This window comes from Somniosus microcephalus, chromosome 7 (genome assembly GCF_052327205.1).
Source record: "Somniosus microcephalus isolate GS21.2 chromosome 7, FLI_Smic_1.0, whole genome shotgun sequence".
NCBI lineage: Eukaryota > Metazoa > Chordata > Chondrichthyes > Squaliformes > Somniosidae > Somniosus > Somniosus microcephalus.
This window is the reverse complement of record NC_140993.1, coordinates 32,257,867-32,277,952: the sequence shown is the minus strand read 5'-3', so window position 1 is coordinate 32,277,952 and position 20,086 is coordinate 32,257,867. Positions and strand designations below refer to the sequence as shown.

Genomic DNA, 20,086 nt, shown 5'->3' with positions numbered 1-20,086 from the left:
ATAGATTTTTGTTAGAAAAAATATCAAGGGATATGGATCAAAGGTGGGTAAATGGAGTGAGGTACAGATCACCCATAATTTAATTAAATGGCAGAGGCTGAATGGCCTACTTCTGTTCCGATGGAACGTGCAGAAGAAATCAACGGTTTAAACATTCCCCATGGGCTCTTCTGGCTTTCATAAGTAGCCTTTTTCTCTGCATCATAGATTATGTAAAATCTTTAAAACAAAATTATATTTTGCTCCAAAACAACAAAGGTTTCCATTATTACATGGGGTAGGATAAATTATTGAAGGAGCGCAAGATACATCAATGAGAACACAGCAGAAAAAGAGAGATTAATTTTCAGTTGCTCCAGCAAAAAGCCAGCACAGACAACAGGATCAAGGCCACTTTGTATTGTACACTTCTATGGTTAAAAGATTACCTCGATACCAGAAACGGTACATAAGTGGATGCACCTCAAGTTTTTATTTTTACATTTTGCAGGAGCTCATTGATTACTGGTACAATCTGAGGGGCGATATCAAACCACAAACTATTGCTTTGGCACCTTTTTTTTTTGTTTGGAGTGTGGTGGTGGTTAGATTTTCATCCACATCAAATTGAGTCACATCAGGGCTTAACAATAGACCTTCTACTTGTTACATTCAGTGGTATCACCAGTACACCTGGCTTAGCGACAGTGCAGGTTACATGCCCAACACACCTTAAACCCAACCTCAGATGAATCAGTATTATGTGGATGATACCCCACCCTAACTTGAATCCACTAATTCCACTAATGCTCAAACTCAGCACTAGTTTCACAATCAGGAGCTCGAGCCTCGACAGTGACCACTGACCAACATGCACTAAATTTGAGTTGCCAGATAGGTACTAAAATCCCAGATGGTTTGCTTGCGTTCATCTCTGTATGGAGACGATTCAAAATAACATACTTGAAATAAAACTTGAATAGCAGGAAGCTCTATACAGGAAGAAATATAGTTGCATATTTATTTTTATTTGGACAAGTACTGGACAACTTGTATCACAACTGCTTTTTATGACATGATCAACAACGGGCACTCAGAGTGCTCACAGATATGTACATATAAAAAAGGTGCAGCATTCAGCCGATCATGATAAAAAGTTAAAATACCTGAATTTTCAGACTTAAAGCTAGTGTGCTAATCCAATTCAAACTTACTCCGCAGGACATGACCAGCATGAAACAGACAGCGCAGAATTCTGCATAACAAACACAGAAATGTGCTGTACTTTAAAATCATTTGACTACTTTGTAGTGTTAGTGCTGAGCCTGAGCCCTCGAGAGTTCCCACTGCACACATTTAAACTCACACAGAAATCCGACTATTTTTCTGCACTTTGCAGCGTTTAATATTACCTGCCATAGGCAACACCTCCTCATTTTCTGAAAAAAGTCCAAAGTCCACATATGCAATGGATCATCTCATTTTATCTTGGTGGTGGAAAGGGGGAGTGGGAGGTGGGGGAGAAAGCAAGTCAACTAGTCTAAGTAAGATTGTTAATGGTGTGGAGTTAACCAGGGAAACACTCCCTACTCTGCCATACATACAAAACTATCGCCTGGAATGAGATCTGTTTGTCCGAGACAGTAAGGAGACTTCATTAACTAAAATGCGGCAAGACCCATAAACAGAAAATAAGCAGCATAATCAACATGAGGTTAAAGAAAAAGAGAGACTGGGTAGGCTAGGTAGGAGATTTATAGGTGGAGGTTGAACTTCTTTCAAAGAATAAGGGAGACCAGAGGTAATCCATCATTTGTCTTTATATATTCAACCTCCACAAACAGAAATACACCACTAGTGCTAGTACTGACAGTGGGACTCTGAAGACTTACAACTGTAGGCCGATCTGGAGCACAGCAATGCCAGATCACTTACCATATTACACTTTCAGGTCATAACAGTAATGCTTTGGGGGGGGGGGGGGGGGGGGGGGTAAACATGTTAATTCTTCAGGTAGACAGTAGAGAACCTGCCCTATGATAGCTCATGAGATGGCCACTGTACAAGTAGAATTCAGCTCCCACTTCACCAAGGAGTAGTTCAAAATGACAAAACCCACTGCATAATTTGCCACACTCTCTTCAGAAACTTGTTTAACCAATAGTCTAATTTCCTGGACTGACAAGAATCTATCGGCCCATCTACAGCTTGTAGTCAGGATAACCTTTCAATGAATATGGTGGTTTCATTATGTTGAATTTAGAACAGGCCTGAATCTGTGAAAAGACATACATGCAATGATGGAAGACAGGTGCCACGCATGCTAGTTACTGGAAGCCATCCATGATATTCATTGCAGGCTTTAAAACCGAACCGACAATGACCAGAGGTCAAAGAACTAAGTCAACTGAGACAGACCTTGGTAGGCTGCCACTAAGGCACAAAGACCATCAGCTTGAACACAATGGTGGGAGTGTGAACTCAGAAGAACAAGGCCTTATAAATGGTAGAAAGTCAGGTGATCAAAATGGCCTCACATGACAAAGATCTTTGAAGGCCAGCTGTCCTATGCTAATTATCCAGCCTCTTTCCCCACCCCCCCATCCCAAGCAATATGGTGGATAAACCAGTTTATGTAGAGCGAGTGAATTATCTTGTTTGATTTACAAGGGGAGTCAGATTTTTATGTAAATTTAGATAGGTCTAACACCGGATTTTCACACCAAACAGTGCAAAATTCCATACATCTGAATTTAATCAGATCCATCTCAGTCTGAGGTATGAAATCTAGATCAATTTGGCAGGGCGCGCACAACTATAAAAAACAGCTACCACTACCCCTTACACAGCAGATTATCGCCTCTGAGCAGTTATGAGGAATTTGTAAAAAGAAAAAGACTGAAAAGCACGAGCATTTCGTATGTATGCGTGTTTTTCTTTTTTTTCCCCCTTTACCTTCCATATTTCTTGTCAATTCCTGTGCAACAGCCAAGGTAGGTAGAACAAAACCCACAGGAAGGGATGAATGAGTTGGGTAAACAAGGGAGTCAAAGCGGGACAGTGGCAGCCATTTTGCATACCCGCAAGACTGAAATTTGCTGTAGTATGAATGGGGTAGCTTCAATGATCCAAAGCAACTCCACTGTCCATGTTCAAACTAAATGAGGTATAACTAATCCATTTAGGTAAAACTCCTTTACATAACTAGCACAGTTGAAAAAGAACTTTTCTGAATCAGTACATGAAACTTCTTGTACAGCATTAAGATAAATACACGTTAACTTTACTAGTTCTTATTCTTTGCAAATGCAGTTAATTGTTGCTTATAGACAAGAATTGTCGGTAACATTCTTTTTAACTTTTTCTGGAAGGAATGATTAGGTTCGAAATGGATAATCCCTCCTCCATTAAGAAGGCTCCAGGTGTTCAAGTTTGTTAGTTTTAGAATACAGGAGTTTAAGGCTTCGGTGGTAAGATCCTCTGAGAAATTTTAAGTGGTCAAAATACAAAAAACAAGAGTCACGGCCACACGACTAGTAATGGTCTAACTGAATCTCAGTGTAATCAAGGGCCACTCGGCAGGTCACCACATTCGCAAAACCCCATCGTTCAGTCTACAGAACAGATATCTCGCCGTATTCTGGAGCACTCACCCAGTACATTCCAGCTGACACACATTTAAAGCACTCAGTGACTTAAAGTTTGATCAGTCCAATGGTGCGAAGAACGTCAGCCCATTTCAATAAGTGGAAGAAGCCGTGCTCATGGCATCGTCACCGAGCTTTGTGCTACTGGGGTATATGCTGGCAAAGTATCGGACATCCCGGTCTTGATCAGCCTGCAGTGCCAGAGTGATTTGCTCTATGGCTTCCTGGTGAGAGCTGCCCGAGTTCACAAAGTATTCTGCAAGAAAATAAAGGAGATAAACTGCTCGTTTGGTAGGATAACACTCACTGTTCTCGCCTCTTAATGTTTTTTTCTCCCCATCCCCAAATCACCATTTCTCAGCCAAGGCCTGCAAACTGACGAATGAAAAACATGCACTGTGCATACCAACATGCTGGACCAACACACCGGCCTTTGGAAAAGCAGTTTTTAATAAGAGTATCTCCGTTTAAAATTTAGGAGAACACCAAATGTTTACAAAAAAGGTCTATTCGTAGTTGTCCCTTGTTGCTGTGGATGAAACAGGCATCAATATGTAGTACTGGCAATCTATCTTGCTTTCCTTGCAAGCAGAATATAAGGAGCTAGGAAATAAATTAAAAAGCAGGACCTCAAAAAGGTAGTAATCTCAAGATTACTCCCAGTGCTACGTGTTAGCGAGAGCAGAAATAGAAGAATAGACCAGATGAATGCGTGGCTGGAGAGATGGTGTAGGAGGGAGGGATTTAAATTCCTGAGGCATTGGGACCGATTCTGGGGAAGGTGGGACCTGTACAAGCTGGACGGGTTACACCTCGGCAGAACCGGGACCAATATCCTCACAGGGGGGTTTGCTAGTGCTGTTGGGAAGGATTTAAACTAGTTTGTCAGGGGGCTGGAAACCTAAGTGTGGGCCCAGAATGGAGAGAAACAAAGCTGGAAGTGCAAGTTAGAAAAGTAGTCAGCAAAACTAGTAGGGAGCAGAAACAAAGGCCAACAGTAAAGAGGGTCAAAGTGCAGAAAAATATTAAACAGGCAAAGTTGAAGGCACTTTATCTAAATAGACGTAGCATTCGCAACAAGGTGGATGAATTAATGGCACTAATAGAAATAAATGGGTCTGACGTAATTGCCATTACAGAGACATGGTTGCAGGGTAACCAAAGCTGGGAACTGAATGTTCCAGGGTACTCAACATTTAGGAAGGACAGACAATAAGGAAAAGGAAAAAGAGGTGGCGTAGCGCTGTTAATAAGGGAGGAGATCGGTACTGTAGAGATAAAACATCTTGGCTTGGCAGATCGTGATGTAGAACTGGAATCAGTTTGGGTGGAGCCAAGAAACAGCAAAGGGCGGAAAACATTGGTGGGAGTTGTGTATAGGCCACCAAACAGTAGTGGTAATGTAGGGCACAGCATCAATCAAGAGATTAGAAGTGCATGTAACAAGGGCAATACAGTAATCATGGGGAACTTTAATCTACATATTGACTGGGCAAATCAAATTACCACTAAGGGTGTGGGGGGACGAATTCTTGGAATGCATGCGAGATGGTCTCCTGGATCAGTATGTGGAGGAACCAACCAGGGAACAGGCGATTCTGGATCTGGTATTGTGTAATGAGAAAGGGCTAATCAATAATCTTGTGGTAAAGGGGCCTTTAGGGACAAGTGACCATAACATGATTGAATTTTACATAAAGTTCGAGAGTGATGTAGTCCAATCTGAAACTAAGGTCTTCAATCTAAACAGAGGAAACTACAAGGGTATGAGGGACAAGTTGGCCATGGTAGATTGGGAGACTACACTAAAAAGGTATGAAGGTGGACATACAATGGCTAACATTCAAGGAAATAATGCATAATTTGCAACAAACATATATTCCTCTAGGGCATAAAAACCCAAAAGGAAAAAAGTGATCCAACCATGGCTAACAAAAGAAATTAAAACTAGTATTAAGTCAAAGGAGGAAGCTTATAAAGTTGCCAGAAAAAGTAGTTAGCCTGAGGATTGGATCTTTTTAGAAATCAGCAAAGGGGGACCAAGAAATTGATAAAGAAAGGGAAAATGTAATATGAGCACAAACTAGCGAAAAATATAAAAACGGATTGCAAAAACCCTTTATAGGTATGTGAAAAGGAAAAGACTGGCGAAGGTAAATGTAGGTCCTTTACAGTCAGAGACGGGAGAATTTATAATGGGGAATGAGGAAATGGAAGAGAAATTAAATAAATACTTTGTTTCTGACTTCACGGAGGAGACACAAAAAATTTCCCAGAAATACGAGAAAACCAAGGGTGTGGTGAAAATGAGGAACTTAAAGAAATTATTAGTAAAAAAACACAGGAAACTTTGGTTTATCCGGAGGTTAACTGTCCGGAATGCTCGATCCACCGGCAAAAATCAGGAGCCGTTTCGTTAGGTTTTTTTTCTTTTCGTTGCTTTTTTTCCCCCCCCACCAAGTCAGGCTCTGCAAGGTCTCGCTGAAGCTGTTGCTAAGCTACAGAGACGCTTGCAAGGTGCGGCCGACTGTTTAGAAGGCAACAGGGTTTGTTGCCAGATATGGAGCTCAAAGCTCCGTATGTTTCAACATTAGCGCTGGTTTGTCCGGCAGTTTTGATGGGACGGCACCAGCTCGGTCCCGTCGGTGCCGGATAGCACAAAGTTTCCTGTACTAGCAAAATTAATGGGACTAAAAGTCAATAAATCCCAAGGACCGGATGACCTACATCCTAGGGTTTTGAAAGAGGTGGCCATTGGGATAGTGGACGCATTGGTTGTCATCTTCCAAAATTCTATAGATTCTGGAACGATTCTGCAGATTGGAGGATAGCAAATGTAACCCCGCTATTTAAGAAAGGAGAGAGAGAAAACGGGGAACTACAGACCTGTTAGCCTCACATCAGTAGTTGGGAAAATGCTGGAATCTATTAAAAAGGATGCAATAACTGGGCACTGAGAAACTAATTGTAAGATTGGGTAGAGTCAACATGGATTTATGGAAGGGAAGTCCTGTTTGACAAACCTACTGGAGTTCTTTGAGGATGTAACTAGTGGAGTAGGCAAAGGGGTACTGGTAGATGTGGTGTATTTGGATTTTCAGAAGGCCTTTGATAAGGTCCCACACAAGAGGTTGGTGAACAAAATTAGGGCACATGGAATTGGGGGTAATATGCTAGCATGGATTGAGATTTGCTTAACAGACAGAAAACAAAGAGTAGGGATAAACGGGTCTTTTTCAGGATGGCAGGCTGTGACTAGTGTGGTACCACAAGGATCGGTACTTGGGCCCCAGCTATTCACAATCTACATCAATGATTTGAATGAGGGGACTAAATGTAACATTTCCAAATTTGCTGATGACACAAAGCTAGGTGGCAGTGGCAGTTGTGAAGAAGCTTCAAGGGGATCTCGACAGGCTCAGTGAGTGGGCAAGAACATGGCAAATGGATTATAATGTGAAGTTATCCACTTTGGTAGAAAAAACAGAAAGGCAGAGTATTTCCTAAATGGTGAAAGATTGGGGAATGCAGATGCTCAAAGGAACCTGGGTGTCCTTGTACATGAGTCACTGAAAGTGAATGTGCAGGTGCAGCAAGCCATTAGGAAGGTAAATGATATGCTGGCCTTCATTATAAGGATTTGAGTACAGGAGTCAAGAAGTCTTACTCCAATTATATAGGGCCTTGGTGAGGCCACACCTGGAGTACTGTGTACAATTTTGGTCTCCTTACCTAAGGAAGGATATACTTGCCATAGAGGGAGTGCAATGAAGGTTCACAAGATTGATTCCTGGGATGGCGGGACTGTCGTATGAGAAGAGATTGAGTAAACTAGGCCTGTATTCTCTTGAATTCAGATGAATGAGAAGGGATCTCATTGAAGCATACAAAATTATTACAGGGCTTGATGGTGGATGCTGGGAGAATGTTTCCCTTGGCTGGGGAGTCTAGAACCAGGGGCCACAGCCTCAGGATAAAAGGGTAGGCCATTCAGGACTGAGAGGAAAAGAAATTTCTTCATAGAGGGTGGTGAATCTTTGGAATTCTCTACCCCAGAGGGCTGTGGAGGCTCAGTCATTGGGTATATTTAAAACAGAAGTCGATAGATTTCTGATTAGGATATGACGATAGGGCCGGTGAATGGAGTTGAGGCAGAAGATCAGCCATGATCTCATTGAATGGCGGAGCAGGCCCGAAGGGCCGAATGGCCTACTCCTGCTCCATGTTCTTATGTACACTGTCATTCCATCTAAGCTCAATGTCTATTGAGATGGATTTATTTATCTGAATTATCTGAAGGATTGGCAAGAGGGGACAAAATTTGACAAAAAGAGACAACATTTGAGGCTGATCAAGCTAGGAGATGGTTACTCAGTCATGGTTACCAAAATGCAAAAACAAATTAAGAAAAAAGACTTGCATTTATATAGCACCTTTCATGACCACCGGACATCCCAAAGCGCTTTACAGCCAATGAAGTACTTTTTGAAGTGCAGTCACTGTTGTAATGTAGGAAACTTGGCAGCCAATTTGCAGACAGCAAGCTCCCACAAACCAGCAATACGATAATCTGTTTTATTGATATGGATGGATTGAGGGACAAACATTGGCTCAGATACTGGGGATAAATACCCTGCTCTTCTTCGAAATAGTGCCATAGGATCTTTTATGCCCACCTGAGAGCGCAGACGGGACCTCTGTTGAAGGTTGTATCTGAAAGACGGCACCTCCAACAGTGCAGCACTCCACTGGAGGGTCAGCCTACATTTGTGCGCTCAAGTCTCGAGTGGGATTTGAACCCACAACCTCCGAAGCGAGGGTGCTACCAACAGAGCCACAGCTGACACATCATGATTAATCCATCAAGATTATAATGTTCAGGTCAACCTCAAGTGTTTCTAATACCAAAGCAAGTATTATGAATAAAATCTTCCATTTGAAAAAAAGAGAAATGCAACTAGTGAGAATACTGATGCTACTGGCATAGAAACAGACACCAAAAGACCTCACCTTTTTCCAATAGTGTTTGTCTTAAAGTTTTTGCTAGTAACACTCTGACGTTTGGAACAGGATCAGATGCCAACTGTAGCAAGTGTGGCATCAAGTGCTCAGCAAACTGCTCTATCGGGATATAATCATCTTCAATCACAGCCTGTATTTAAAAAGAGAATTATATGTAGAAAAATGGATCCTTTAATATGCAATGTTTATGTGCACAAAGCAAAACTGACAATTAACAGCTGAAAGCTTTCTAGTTCTATAGGAAATAGCACCGAATTATAATTTTACAACTGCACTTAGGGGCACTTACCCCTCTCATACATGCTCAGTGTGGGTAGCGTGTAAATTACAGAAAACACTCCTTGTACCTGGAAAATGGTACAGGTAGACTATCCTTTATCCGAAAACCTCGGGACCAGCCGAGTTTCGGATAAAGGAGAATTTCGGATTTCGGAAGGTGGGTCGGCAGGGGGTCGTGCGCACGACTTACGCTGACGCTCAGCGTAAGTCAGTCGGGGTCGGCGGGGGTCGGGGCCGGCGGGGGGGGGGGGGTCGGCGGTTGTCGGGGCCGGCGGGGGGGGGGGGGGGGGGGGGGGTCGGCGGTTGTCGGGGCCGGTGGGGTCCGCGGGGGGGGGGGGGGGGGGGGGGGGGGGGGGGTCGGCGGTTGTCGGGACCGGCGGTTGTCGGGGCCGGTGGGGTCCGCGGTTGTCGGGACCGGCGGTTGTCGGGGCCGGTGGGGTCCGCAGGGGGGGGGGGGGGGTCGGCGGTTGTCGGGGCTGGCGGGGTCGGCGGTTGTCGGGACCGGCGGGGTCCGCGGTTGTCGGGACCGGCGGTTGTCGGGGCCGGTGGGGTCCGCGGTTGTCGGGGCCGTGCGCACGACTTGCCCTTTATCCGAACTTCCGAAACCGGAACCCTCTAAAAACCGAAGGTTTTTTCGTTCGTACGCACGACTTACGCTGAACGAAAAAACCTTCGGTTTTTAGAGGGTTTCGGTTTTCGGAAGTCCGGATAAAGGGTAGTCTACCTGTACTGCCAGGTTTCAGTAACAGGAGGATTTTAGAAAATCTTTATAGTGACACTCTGCTCACGTTTGAAACTAGCTTTGTATAAGCTCCCAATACTAACTGGATAGCACTTTCAAAGATTCTGCACAGGCATGATGGGCCAAATGCCATTCTTCTGCGCTGCAAAATGCTATGAATACAAGGGCAAAATCTCAACTGTATATTTATATAGTGATTACAAATAATTGTGCGGAGGCTGCACTACATATGCCATACACACAGATAAGAGAAATAGCAGGCGATCAGGGTGGGGCTCAGTTTACAGTAACAGTACTATGCAGGTCGTTTCTGGAGTCTCTTACCTGACAGACAAAGATAAAGGCTTGACGACCTGACCATTTTGCACAATGGCAAAACTTAGCAACAAGCTCGTTAATAAAGTCCACTGCTAATGCAGGAGTTGAAGCTGCATAGAATTTTCTAATCATCTCACCCACCTGCAAAGAACACAGGTATACTCAATTATTAGTGTCACTTTTCTTGCAAGCAGCAAATATTATTTCAAACGTTTTCTAAAGCCATGGGGTTGCAAACACACTAGACGAGGCGGCGGGGTGAGGAGCAATGTTCCTTTTGTGTTTGGCGCCGTGCGGCCCCTTTAAAGGGGCTACATGGGCCATTCAAAATACCCCGCATGCGTGGTTTTTGTATTGAAAAGCTGGCTGCATGGGTTCCCTGGAAACTAGGGAGCATTGGCAAGGCGACAGCGAGAGGAGGTGGCCCCCACCCAGAGAGTGATGCATATTTACTGCACAGATTCGGTTTCCATTTCTCAGTACGAGAGATTTTGCGTCTATTAGGCGTCTAGCCACTGGGTGATGCACTGCTTAAACTAGCAGCAAGTACGATTGGTACATTTGAGATTCAGGCAGCCTCGACACTCTAAAACCTTCAACTGTGCAACAAATGGAACAGTTTCACAGCAGGGCAAATTAAGAACATAAGAAGTAGGAGCAAGAGTAGGCCATACGGCCCCTCGGGCCTGTTCCGCCATTCAATAGGATCATGGCTGATCCGAACCTAGACTCACATCCACTTCCCTGCCCGCTCCCCGTAACCCCTAATTCCCTTATCAGCTAGGAAACTGTCTATCTCTGTTTTAAATTTATTTAATGTTGCAGCTTCCACAGCTCTCTGGGGTAGCAAATTCCATAGATTTACTACCCTCTGAGTGAAGAAGTTTCTCCTCATCTCAGTTTTGAAAGGGCAGCCCCTTATTCTAAGATTATGCTCCCTAGTTCTAGTCTCACCCATCAGTGGAAACATCCTCCCCGCATCCACCCGATCAAGCCCCCTCACAATCTTATATGTTTCGATAAGATCGCCTCTCATTCTTCTGAACTCCAATGAGTAGAGGCCCAACCTACTCAACCTTTCCTCATAAGTCAACCCCCTCATCTCCAGAATCAACCGAGTGAACCTTCTCGGAACTGCCTCGAGAGCAAGTATATCTTTTCTTAAATATGGAAACCAAAACTGTACGCAGTATTCCAGGTGTGGCTTCACCAGTACCTTGTATAACTGAAGCAAGACTTCCCTGCTTTTATACTCCATCCCCTTTGCAATAAAAGCCAAGATTCCATTGGCCTTCCTGATCACCTGCTGTACCTGCATACTAACCTTCTGTGTTTCATGCACCAGGGCCCCCAGATCCCTTTGTACTGTAGCACTTTGCAGTTTCTCTCCATTTAGATAATAACTTGCTCTTTGATTTTTTTCTGCCAAAGTGCATAACCTCACACTTTCCAACATTATATTCCATCTGCCAAATTTCTGCCCACTCACTTAGCCTGTCTATGTCCTTTTGCAGGTTTTTTATGTCCTCCTCACTCACTGCTTTCCCTCCCATCTTTGTATCGTCGGCAAACTTGGATACGTAGCACTTGGTCCCCTCCTCCAAATCGTTAATATGGATTGTAAAGAGTTGGAGTCCCAGCACTGACCCCTGCGGAACACCACTAGTCACTGACTGCCAACCCGAGAATGAACCATTTATCCCAACTCTTTGTTTTCTGTTAGATAGCCAATCTTCCACCCATGCCAGTATATTACCCCCAATCCCGTGATTTTTTTATCTTGTACAGTAATCTTGTGTGGCACCTTGTCAAATGCCTTTTGGAAGTGACTTCCCCTTCATAAAACCATGCTGACTCTGTCCGATTAAATTATGCTTATCCAAATGTCCTGTTACTGCTTCCTTAATAATGGACTCCAACATTTTACCAACCACAGATGTTAGGCTAACTGGTCTATAGTTTCCAGCCTTTTGTCTACCTCCCTTTTTAAATAAGGGCGTTACACTAGTAGTTTTCCAATCTGCTGGGACCTTTCCTGAATCCAGGGAGTTTTGGAAAATTACCAATGCATCCGCAATCCCTACCGCTACTTCTCTCAAGACCCTAGGATGTAAGCCATCAGGTCCAGGGGATTTATCCGCCTTAAGTCCCATTATCTTACCGAGTACCATCTCCTTAGTGATTTTAATCGTGATTAGCTCCTCCCCCCCATAGCTCCCCGTTTGTCCAGTGTTGGGATATTTTGTGTCCTCTACTGTAAAGACTGATACAAAATATTTGTTCAGCGTTTCTGCCAACTCCATGTTCCCCACCACTAATTTCCCGGTCTCGTCCTCTAAGGGACCAACATTCACTTTAGCCACCCTTTTTCTTTTTATATAACTGTAGAAACTTTTGCTATCTGTTTTTATATTTTTTGCTAGTTTACTTTCATAATCTTCCCTTTCTTAATCTTTTAGTTATTCTTTGCTGGCTTTTAAATGCTTCCCAATCTTCTATCCTCCCACTAGATTTGGCTACTTTATATGCCCTTGTTTTCAGTCGGATACTATCCTTTATTACTTTACTTAGCCACGGATGGCTGTCTTTTCTTTTACATCCCTTTTTCCTCAGTGGAATATATTTTTCTTGAAAATTGTGAAATATCTCCTTGAATGTACACCACTGCTCATGTACCGTCTTACACTTTAATCTATTTTCCCAGTCCACTTTAGTCAATTCTACTCTCATACCTTCATAGTCTCCTTTATTTAAGCTTACTACGCTGGTTTGAGATCCAATTCTCTCACCCTCCAACTGAATTTGGAATTCAACCATATTATGGTCACTCATTCCAAAGGGATCCTTTACTAGGACATTTAAAAAAAATTAATCCGGTCTCATTACACAGGACCAGATCCAAGATTGCCTGCCCCCTGGTTGGTTCAGTAACATACTGCTCAAGGAACCCATCCCTAATGCACTCTATGAACTCTTCCTCAAGGCTGCCCTGCCCAATTTGATTTGTCCAGTCAATATGAAAGTTAAAATTGCCCATGCTGTTCCCTTATTACAAGCCCCAACGATTTCCTGATTTATACTCCGACCAATAGAGTTGCAACTGTTAGGAGGCCAATAGACTACGCCCACTAGTGACTTATTCCCCTTATTATTCCTTATCTCCACCCAAACCGTTTCACTATCCTGATCCTTTGACCCAATATAATTTCTCACTATTGCAGTGATTCCATCCTTTATTAACACAGCCACCCCACCTCCCTATCTGTCCTTCTTAATAGTCAAATACCCCTGGGTGTTTAGTTCCCAGTCATGGTCACCCTGCAGCCATGTCTCCGTAATGGCCACCAGATCATACCCATGTGTAGTTATTTGTACTGTCAACTTGTCTATTTTGTTACGAATGCTGCATGCATTCAGATAAAGAACTTTTAAATATGTTTTGTGACAATTTATTCCTGCTTTTACTCCCTTTACCTTTATATATTCTGTCCCTTCCTGACAGTGGTTTTTAATTCCCCCACTGCTACCTTGCTCTATTGCCTTCTCCGCTGACATTTTTATTTTTCGCTCTCTTGAAACCTCCCCCTCACTAATTCGTTTAAAGCCCTCTCTACCACCCTAGTTATTCGATTCGCCAGGATTCTAGTCCCAACACTGGCCAAGTGAAGTCCGTCCCAACGGAACAGCTCTCTCCTGTCCCAGTACTGGTGCCAGTGTCCCAAGAAGCAAAACCCATTTCTCCCACACCAGTCTTTGAGCCACGCATTTAACTCTGATTTTATTTACCCTAGCCAAATTTGCTCGTGGCTCAGGTAGTAATCCAGAGATTATTACCCTTGTGGTTCTGCTTTTTAATTTGACCCCTAGCTGCTCATACTCCCTCAGCAGAACCTCTTTCCTTGTCCTATCTATGTCGTTGGTACCAACATGGACCACGACAACTGGATCCTCCCCCTCCAAGTTTCTCTCCAGCCCAGAGGAGATGTCCTTAACCCTGGCACCGGGCAGGCAACACAACCTTTGGGACTCTCGCTCTCGGCTGCAAAGAACCCTATCTATCCCCCTAATGATACTATCCCCTACCACTACAGCATTTCTTTTTACTCCCCCCACTTGAATGGCCCCTCATTCCACAGTGCTGTGGCCAGGTTGCTCATCCTCCCTGCAGTCCCCATTCCCGTCCTCACAGGGAGCAAGAGCCTCGAATCTGTTGGACAAGAGCAAGGGCTGCGGTTCCTCCAGCACTACCTCCTGGATCCCCGTACCTGCCTCACTCATAGTCACACCCTCCTGTCCCTGACCACGGACTACATCGGAATTAGTTAATCTAATTGATGTGACTACTTCCTGGAACACAGAGTCCAGGTAACTCTCCCCCTCCCTGATGTGTCGCAGTGTTTGAAGCTCGGATTCCAGCTCATCAACACAGAGCCAGAGTTCCTCGAGCATCCAGCACTTACTGCACGTGATCAGTGAACATCAATTGTGTCCACCAGCTCCCACATATTGCAGCAATAACACATCACCTGCTCTCCCATTCTATGTAATTAATTAAAATTATTATTTTTAAATACCCTCTGCCCCGATTCTAGATGATGAATATCACACCTCTATTTAATTGAACTTACCAACTTATAAAGGCTTAAAAGGGAAGGAAAAGTACTCACCAACCAGCCAATCACCTACCAGCTTGGCTGTGATGTCACTTTTGAATTCTGACCTCCCCTTGGAATGTTGCCTGTGGAGCCCGTTTAGGCTGCCTCGCCGCTGCGGCTCGACTTATTTATTGCTCTATCCCTCCCTTCATTTCTGCCCCTCGAGTTAGTCTCAGTTGGCAGCACTTACCTCGGAGTCAGAGGGTCGTGAGTTCAAACCCTGGTCCAACACTTGAGCACATAAACTAGGCTGACACTTCAGTGCAATACTGAGCGAATGCAGCATTATCAGAGGTGCAATCTTTTGGATGAGATGTTAAACTGAGACTGTTACTGGCAGTTCTGATGGACATAAAAAGATCCCATAGCACTATTCAAAAAAGGAGCAGCGAGTTCTTTTGGAGTCCTGGTTAACATTTTTACCTCAACTGACACTACCAAAACCAAAATTATTCCGGGCAGTCACCTTTACTGTTTGTGGGATCTAGCTGTGTGCAAATGGTAGCAGTGTTTGCCAACATAATAACGAAAACTTCAAAAGTGGTTCATTGTAAGTGAAGCACACTGGGACATCCCGAGGTCACAACCAGGTGCAAGGCCTTTCTTTTCCCCCATGCTAGAATGTGGTTCCACTGGCTGCTCTACAGCATCACTCACGTGGCCACTCTTCCTGTGAGAGAGTCTAAACAGCGAGTGCTCCATTACAGGAAAGAGAGAGGAGATTTATGAGGATGTTGCCTGGGCTGGAGAATTTTAGCTATGAGGAAAGATTGGAGAGACTGGGGTTGTTTTCTTTGGAACAGAGGAGGCTGAGGGGAGACTTAATTTGAGGTGTATAAAGTTATGAGGGGCCGAGATAGAGTGGATAGGAAGGACCTATTTCTCTTAGCAGAGGTCAGTAAGCAGGGGTCAGAGATTTAAAGTAATTGGTAGAAGGATTAGAGGGAAGTTGAAGACAACTTTTTTCACCCTTTCGTGGGGGTTTTTACACAACTTTTGTGGGGGTCTGGAACTCAGCCTGAAAGGGTGGTAGAGGCAGAAACCCTCATCACATTTAAAAAGTACTTGAAGTGCCGTAGCCTACAAGGCTACGGACCAAGAGCTGGAAAGTGGGATTAGGGTGGATCTTTCGGCTGGCGCAGACACGATGGGCTGAATGGCCTCCTTCTGTGCCATAAATTTCTATGTTTCTATGGGGGGGGGGGGGGGGGGGAGGAATCATCAGTGCTGGGTCCGATTCAGTCTTCGTTTCATGCTCGCACATGAACCCTCTCCAACATGAATCACTGCGCTCAGCAAAGACCAGGAATGAAACCTGGTGCCTTCCCAGCCTGTGCGCACACGAGGAAGTGCATTTACTCACTGCATTGCCAAGGAGACCCTCACAGTTATTTCCATCAGCAATTGTTAAGCTTACCAGTCGGTAGGCAATCCATCGGACCGAAGAAACCTTATCGGCACAGAGACTGAGTGATATGGGTCGTAGGTAGTCATACACATCTTTGGGGTTGTACAGTACTAACAGCAAAATCAGTTGCCTAAAATAAAGAGATTGGAAAGAGTCAAAACCTACACTAGTTATGCAAAACATTTGTTCCACTGCATGCTAATCTAGTGGGGAGGGGAGAGATGAGACAGGAGGCAAGAAGAAAATGAATGTCGGCAATAAAATGTGAACAAATAAGAATGAATGGCACGCGAGTGACATACGAGGGAGCGAGAGAACTAACAGGAGAAAGACAGTAAGGGATAGAAGAGAAAAATGAGAATGCAATTACGTATTGTTTTAGGCCACATTCATTCTTCAATGAGATCCATTTCGAAATGTTTTCCCCCCTCTACCATGAGCCGCACCTTGACCAACAGGTTGTGCAAACAGACAATACGCTCTCTGCCAAAGCTGTTCTGTGACCACAAGGAGATACATGATCAGCTGTGCCTCACCCATAACAAGATTCACCTCTCGCTAGGGGAAACACCCAGCCATCACCTTTGACTGATATGAACAAAATGAGAAACTCACTAAGGGAGTACCAACCTGCCACTCGAAGGGTGGAGCAGCTTCACTTTGATATTTTATTCATTTTATAGAATCAAATCAACAATGTAAGTTGCAATATCAAAGACTTAATTTTCATGGAATTACTCCCAGTGCCATGTACTTGGCCAGTAATGGAGAAGCAGATTAGACACATCATGGTTTGACAGATAGTGTAAAAAAGGAGACTTGCAGGCTGCTACGGACAAGTTCTAGACAAAAACCTTGCTTCAGCTGGGCCAAGATTAGAAACTAAATATTCTCTGCTATAAAATTCAGGAAAGCAGTTAAAAAAGATGAAAGGTGCATTATTAAATTACAACTTCAGACAGAAATGTTTTAAAAATGATGGATATGCTCAGTCTGATGGGGTCAAATTAAGAAATCATAGAAATTTACAGCACAGAAGGAAGCCATTCGGCCCATCGTGTCGGTGCTAAAGAGCTATCCAGCCTAATCCCACTTTCCAGCTCTTGGTCCGTAGCGTTGTAGGTTACAACACTTCAAGTGCATAGCCAAGTACTTTTTGTATACAATGAGGGTTTCTGCCTCTACCGCCCTTTCATAGTAAAGGGATAAACCATATTGGAAGTACATTGTAAGAACTTGCACTCATAGTGCCTTATCACACCTTCAGGATTGCCCAAAACGCTTTACAATCAATGGATTTTTTTTGTTGAACTGTAGTTACTGCTTTTATGTAGGCAAATGCAGCAGCTAATTTGCGCAGATCAAGACCCGACAAACATAAAAGACTGATTAGATCATTTTATGGTGTTGGTGGTTCAGGGAAAAATGTTGGGCATCACACTGGGAAACCTCCCTACTCATCACTGGATAGCGCTGTGGGATTCTTTACATCCACCTGAACAAACAGACGGGGCCTTTGTTTAACATCTCGCCAGTAAAAGGAGAGTCAAAAAAAGAGGTGGGACCACTTGGAGAAGAAAGGTGCCACCTTGCACTTCAGTGAGAAAAGGTCGAGGCGTTGTGTAAGTATTTTTCCTTCGTTTTACAGAGGGGACAATAGAAGTGACTGAAGGGGACGTGGATAAGCCACCACTGGAGATAAATATTCAATTGTATTACAAAAGTTAATGCGATTTAAAAAAACCCCAACACTCAGATTGGATTAATCTCAGCAGGGGGGGGGGGGGGGGGGGGGGAGGAGATAGAGGCACAAAGCATGATTTTCCCCAAAACTCTGTACAATAGGAATTATGCTAAAGGCGTGGAGGATGACAAATGCTGCACAGCTATTCTAGCAGAACTCAGGATCTGAACTGGATATGACTTGCATATGTGCATCTTCAATTTCTTTGAAGGCAGACAAGAAAACACAGAGATGAGGCCAGTTACAAATCATTTGGCTGTTTTACTGCACAGCAAGTGAACAGTTAAGATTGGTTTCACATCATACAAACAGTTTTTCTTCACTTCAACACAAAATAAGGAATATACAACAATTCCCTACATCAGTGGGTTATGTTACTTGAAAAAACAATTCCTATGGTTTAGATTAACGTAGTAAACAAGGTTGGTGAGCTGCAGGCACAAATAGCCACATGGGAATATGACGTTGTGGCAATAACGGAGACCTGGCTCAAAAAAGGACAGCATTGCATATTAGATAATCCTGGATATAGGGTGTTCAGGAAAGATAGGTGGTGGTGTGGCAGTATTGGTTAAGGAGAATGTTACAGTGCTGGAGAGAGAGGATGTCCTGGAGGGGTCAAGGACAGAATCTATATGGCTAGAGTTGAGAAATAATAGGAGGTGCCATTACACTGCTAGGTGCATTCTATAGGCCACCAACTAGTGGGAAAAATATGGAGGGGCAAATTTGCAGAGAAATTACAGAGAGATGCAAGAACTACAGAGTAGTGATAATGGGGGACTTCAACTATCCTTATAGACTGGGATAGTAATAATATAAAGGGCAAAGAGGGAGAAGAATTTCTGGTGTGTTCAGGAGAACTTTCTGGATCAGTATGTTTCCGTCCTAACAAGGAAGGAGGCATTGTTGGATCTGGTCCTGGGGAATGAGGTAGGTCAAGTGGAGCAGGTGTCAGTAGGTGAACATTTAGGTAATTTTGTATGCTTCAATGAGATCCCCTCTCATTCTTCTGAATTCAAGAGAATACAGGCCTAGTTTACTCAATCTCTTCTCATACGACAGTCTCGTCATCCCAGGAATCAATCTCGTGAACCTTTGCTGCACTCCTTCTATGGCAAGTATATCCTTCCTTAGGTAAGGAGACCAAATTTGTACACAGTACTCCAGGTGTGGTCTCACCAAGGCCCTATATAATTGGAGTAAGACTTCTTTACTCCTGTACTCAAATCGTCTTGTAATGAAGGCCAGCATACCATTTGCTTTCCTAATGGCTTGCTGCACCTGCACATTCACTTTCAGTGACTCATGTACAAGGACACTCAGGTCCCTTTGAGCATCTGCATTCCCCAATCTTTCACCATTTAGGAAATACTCTGCCTTTCTGTTTTTTCTACCAAAGTGGATAACTTCACATTTAGAAGAGAAAAGTGAAAAAGAGGGGCAAAGAGAGGGTAGAATGGCAGCTAACATAAAAGGTAATCCAAAAGTCTTATATAGACATATACATAGTAAACAGATAGTAAGAGGGAGGGGGGGGGGGGGGGGGAGGCCAATTAGGGACCAAAAAGACCTACGCATGGAGGCAGAGGGTATGGCGGAGGAACTAAATGAGTACAGGAAACTGTGATATCTGGCACCGATGGGACCGAGCTGTTGCCGTCCCATCAAAACTGCCGGACAAACCAGCGCCAATGTTAAAACATACGGAGCTCTATCTAGCAACAAACCCTGTTGCTTACAGCTTCTAAACAGTCAACAGTAGCTTGCAAGTGTCTCTGTAGCTAAGCAACAGCTTTAGCTAGACCTTGCAGAGCCTGACTGGTGAAAAAAAAGCAACAAAAAGAAAAAAAACTTACTGATCCGACTCCTGAATTTTGCCGGTGGATCGAGCATTCTGGACAGTTTACCTCCGGATAAACCAAAGTTTCCTGTACTTTGCATCTGTCTTCACCAAGGAAAAAGATGCTGCCATAGACATAGTGAAGGAGGAGGTAGAGGAGATACTGGATGAGATAAAAATTGATAAAGATGAGGTATAGAAAGGTTGGCTGTACTTAAAGTAGATAAGTCACCAGGACCGGATATGATGCATCCTAGGCTGCGGAGGGAAGTGAAAGAAGAAATCACGGAGGTACTGGCCATAATCTTCTAATCCTCGTTGGAAACGGGGGTGGTGCCAGAGGACTGGAGAACTGCAAATGTTACACCCTTGTTCAAAAAAGTGTGTAAAGATAAACCCAGCAACTATAGACCAGTCAGTTTAATCTCAGTAGTGGGGACACTTTTAGA

The 20,086-nt window shown here is 43.8% G+C and overlaps 1 protein-coding gene across 9 annotated transcripts in view; it reads right to left on the bottom strand.

Moving 5' to 3' along the window:
• Positions 1-986: 986 nt before the first annotated feature.
• The window catches only part of ppp4r1 (protein phosphatase 4, regulatory subunit 1), a 102,958-nt gene continuing 83,858 nt past the window's right edge, over positions 987-20,086 (bottom strand). For 6 of the 9 annotated variants that reach the window (XM_085992365.1, XM_085992361.1, XM_085992363.1 and 3 more), the window contains 4 exons: positions 16,060-16,180; positions 9,994-10,128; positions 8,637-8,778; positions 987-3,882 (listed from right to left, as the gene is read on the bottom strand). In XM_085992365.1, the coding sequence (XP_085848491.1) occupies positions 3,719-3,882; positions 8,637-8,778; positions 9,994-10,128; positions 16,060-16,180 (562 nt within the window). In that variant the 3' untranslated portion in view covers positions 987-3,718. Of the gene's footprint in view, positions 3,883-8,636; positions 8,779-9,993; positions 10,129-16,059; positions 16,181-20,086 lie in introns of those variants that run through there. The other 3 variants (XM_085992367.1, XR_015078961.1, XR_015078960.1) reach the window with 3 other exon arrangements.